Genomic DNA, 4,187 nt, shown 5'->3' with positions numbered 1-4,187 from the left:
TGAAGAAAAAAACCTACTTGCTAAACAACTTAATCTTTATCAGATGAACATTAAAGTGACATTCGTCACACTACCAACTGAGTTAGATTACCCCCCCCCCCCCCCCCCCCCTAATGGGTGCTTAACACATTACCGGCTAATCGGCACATCACTAGAATTGGGTATAATGTAATGAACGGACATTGAGGTTCTGCAGGCTGTAGAATGAGCTACTATAAATACCAGGACGATAACAAACACATTGGACAATATTATCAACCTTAAAGCAAGAAGTGGTAGCTGGCTATTTGATAGAAAAATAAAGTGGAAAGAATCGTTTCGGATTGTTCGAATTATTACTTTCTTTTCAAACTAATAATAGATACAGTTTGTGACATATGACGCATTGACCATCATTTATGAAATCTCAGAATTAAAGACTGTTCCAATAGCAGTTTCAAACTTTAGAGGCTCAAGACTCTATTTGGGTCTAGACAAAGGTTTTATGTGACAGTTTCCCTTTACTTAGAGCACCAGATAGTCTTTACTCCGCCGAGTCTTGAGACGAGACTGTAAAGTTTTTCTTTTTCTTACAGTCTCAGATTCTATTAGTGTCTTGAGTCTAGACTCCAGGGTCCGTATTCATAAACGTACTTAAGTCAAAGCATGATACTTATGTACCTACTTAAGTCAAGTATCATGAACAAGTGGTATTCGGTATACTACTTACCTAAAGCATTATACTTAAACTGATACATAAATTTAAGACACATACAAGGGGTTACCTAACTTTAAGTAGAAAATCCATTACAAAGGAAATCGCTTCATTCAGTCACAGTCAACAAGAGTAATGGCTGCGTTAATGTTAGCAGCACAGGATGAGCTGGCAAGACGACGTGCAAGACGTCGAGAACGTGTTTTTCGAGACCATTTTCACCCACTGGACATGTACAATGATTTAGAACTGTATCAAAGATAACGAATTGATAGGAGAACCATTTTAGATTTGATTGACACTGTCGGAGATGTACTTGACCCACACACAGTTAGGAATCATGCTCTACCAAGTAGTCTGAAAATTCTTGCAGCTATACGTTTCTATGCTACGGGATCATTTCAATAGGTAACTGGCGATACCGTCCATGTATCACAACCAACAATGAGCCGAGTAATTTCACAAGTTACTCATGCTTTGCTTCATTTATTGCCAACAATTGTGAACTTTCCTAGTTCTGAAGATATCCCTAACATAGTGCAAGAGTTTTATGAAATTGCTCATTTCCCAAGTGTTGTGGGTGTGATAGACGGGACGCATGTATGGATTCTAGGTCCAACACAACATGAGTGGCGATATGTAAATCGTAAAAACTACTATTCATTAATTACTCAAGTAGTGATAGATGCACAATACCGGTTCATTAACATCGTTGCCAGATGGTCAGGAAGTACCCATGACTCGGTAATTCTTCGAGAAAGTGTACAATTTTTGAGCAACGAAATGGAGATGAGGTTCTATTAGGGGACAGTGGTTATCCAGTAAGATCATGGCAGATGACGCCATTTCCAAATCCAAAGACGGAGCAACAGCATCGGTACAATAGGTCCCACAAGAGAACGAGATGTTTCGTAGAGAGAGGAACCGGACAATGGAAACGGCGAATCCATTGCCTCCATGGACAGTTGAGATATTCGCCACAAAAATCATGTGAAATAATCACTGTGTGTGCAATTCTTCACAATATTGCTATTAACAGGGGTTTGTATGATTTTCGAGATGAACCTACACAACTTCAGATGCAGCCCGAAGACGACCCTGAAAATGTAGTTGGTTTTCAAGACACATTTACTGGCATAGCTAGAAGAAATCAACTGGCTAATCATCATTTCCAATAAAGGTATGTGTTAAAAACAACATAATTTCGTTGCATTTTATTTACGTTTTTATTACAGCAATGTTGATAAATTAAAAGCTACTTTAATGTTCATCATCTGCATTGTTTCTCAGTTTGACATGATAAGTTCATTTTGTTAATTTTTGCTTCTTTAAAGCCAACACTTCAATTTCTAAAGATAATTTATTTTTCTCAAGTTCTAATTTGACTCGCTTCTTCTCTAGAACCAACAGTTCTTTCTGCATGTTGATCACGTCATCACTATCATCTGCTTTACGTTTTTTACATTTTTTCAGCACCCTTTGAAGAAGGGCATGAATTTGGCAATGTGGTGGAGTATGGACAATTACGTGACAAGCATGAAATGGGTGTTTCAGTGAGAAATACCATCCGAATAACACTGTGCGATGACGTGTCGCTAGCAATAGAAGTGCTGAAAACAACAATTGTTATTTATAATAAATACACATAATATTACATTTTCATTGTCTGTGTTTGAATGCATATAGAATGATGTAACGTATCATGATTATGCGATATTAATATAAATATAGAAAATACTATTTTATTGCCTTAAGATATTGTTTTTATTATGCGAATGTAGAGGACATTTGCAGAGTATAAATAAATAAATAAACAAACAAATAAATAAACAAATAAATAAATGCATTACCATCACCTAATTTGCTACAAGTAAAATAAATAGGTTTAACAAGGCGTTTGCAATATAATGTCTGGCTAAAATGAAACGTCAGTATTTGAAAAATACAGCTGTATTGGGTTTTTTAACACACATAAAACACACACATTAGTGAACTTTATTAAATATATAAATGTTAACGGTTTATATTCAGGCAAGTAATTTACATTAAAATTCAGTTAGGCTTATGCCACGCGAGATGTATTTTCATAAGTAAAATAGTTTTAGTATTATCCGCAACATGACCCTGTGAACTGTCTAAACCCCCATCGATTCCGTGCACTGTGGGATCTTCTTCTCCAAGTATCGTAGCTATCTTCTGTGATATAACTGAAGGCTGTACTGGTGGAGGCACACCACCTTGTTGTAAAATAAAAAAAAATAAAAATAAAAAATTAAAATTAAAATTAAAATAATTAAAATTAAAATATATAATAAAATTAAATAAAACAAGAATAGAATGAATAGAATAGAATAGAAGGAATAAAATAGAAGGAATGACTAAAGAAATGAATTCATTCATTCATTCATTCATTCATTCATTCATTCATTCATTCATTATCCTTACCAGACTGTTACTACAGTGTTGGTAATTTTAAAATTAATAATGAAAATATGCTTACCAGTTTTTGCAAGTTCCTTCCGATATTGGCGATGTTCGTCTTTCATGGCAGAACATAGATTTTGCCATTCTGCAATTACAGACGGGTTTCGTCTATTCATTGCTTGCGTGATTTGAACCCATGCATTGTGGGGTTGGGTTTTTTTTTTTATTGCTGATGAAATCTTGGATGTAAGTACAGCAAATTGGTTTTCGTATTCTTCAACTAAACGAAATTTTTCATCTTCGGTGAAATTTGCTTTCCTCTTCTTCTTGTCCATTGTTAGAGTTGGAAAGGAAAGGGGCGGTTGTAAAAATATTTGTAAGAGAAGGGCATATCAACTAAAGGTGTTAAACATATTCTACCCCTTGCCCCGTTACACAACAGAAAATATATTATATCTTCCCCTAAAGTTTTCTAAAGTATATTAATTAATACATTAAACACGTGGTTTTCAGGGTTTTCAATCCACCACACACACACCCCCCCCCCCCCCCCCCCCCAACCACCACCAAAGTGACGCGCCTGTATGAATCCCTCTAACATTTGTAACTGTTCGATGTGTTGGCATAGAGCCAAATTGCTGAAATTGACATGGAATGCATTTCGAGACCCTAGCAACAACACGTGAGAAACTTTAGGCATGATGCTTAGATTTAGGTATCATACTAAGATATGTATGATACCTAAGTAATTTGATGAATACTAACTTAAGTATAATGACTAGTTTAGTATGACACTTAGGGTTTAAGTATACTTAAATTAAGAAGTTTTATGAATACGGAGCCAGGCGTTGTATAAACACGGCTCATTAACCACCCGACCTTGTACTAAATAGGCACTTTTCGGCAACCTTTCTACCAGCCACTAACCAGAGATCAGACCGTCCATTGCATTTATGATAAACTTTGTCAGTCAGTTACATGGTATTCGTTGTGTCCTGAATTACTCAGTCGGTTGAGCGCTCGGCTAGTGTGTTTGCGTCGCAGGATCGAATCACCTCGGTGGATTCAT

At 36.1% G+C, this 4,187-nt stretch overlaps 1 protein-coding gene across 1 annotated transcript; it reads right to left on the bottom strand.

Moving 5' to 3' along the window:
* Nucleotides 1–1,999: 1,999 nt before the first annotated feature.
* LOC121379475 lies at nucleotides 2,000–3,004 on the bottom strand (the record flags this gene model as incomplete). Its single annotated transcript, XM_041508119.1, has 2 exons — nucleotides 2,000–2,171; nucleotides 2,763–3,004. Coding segments are annotated over 2 exons (414 nt in total), but the record flags the coding sequence as incomplete, so codon positions are not given.
* Nucleotides 3,005–4,187: the final 1,183 nt, after the last annotated feature.

This window comes from Gigantopelta aegis, chromosome 8, assembly GCF_016097555.1.
Source record: "Gigantopelta aegis isolate Gae_Host chromosome 8, Gae_host_genome, whole genome shotgun sequence".
Lineage (NCBI taxonomy): Eukaryota > Metazoa > Mollusca > Gastropoda > Neomphalida > Peltospiridae > Gigantopelta > Gigantopelta aegis.
This window is presented reverse-complemented; position numbering and strand designations above follow the sequence as displayed.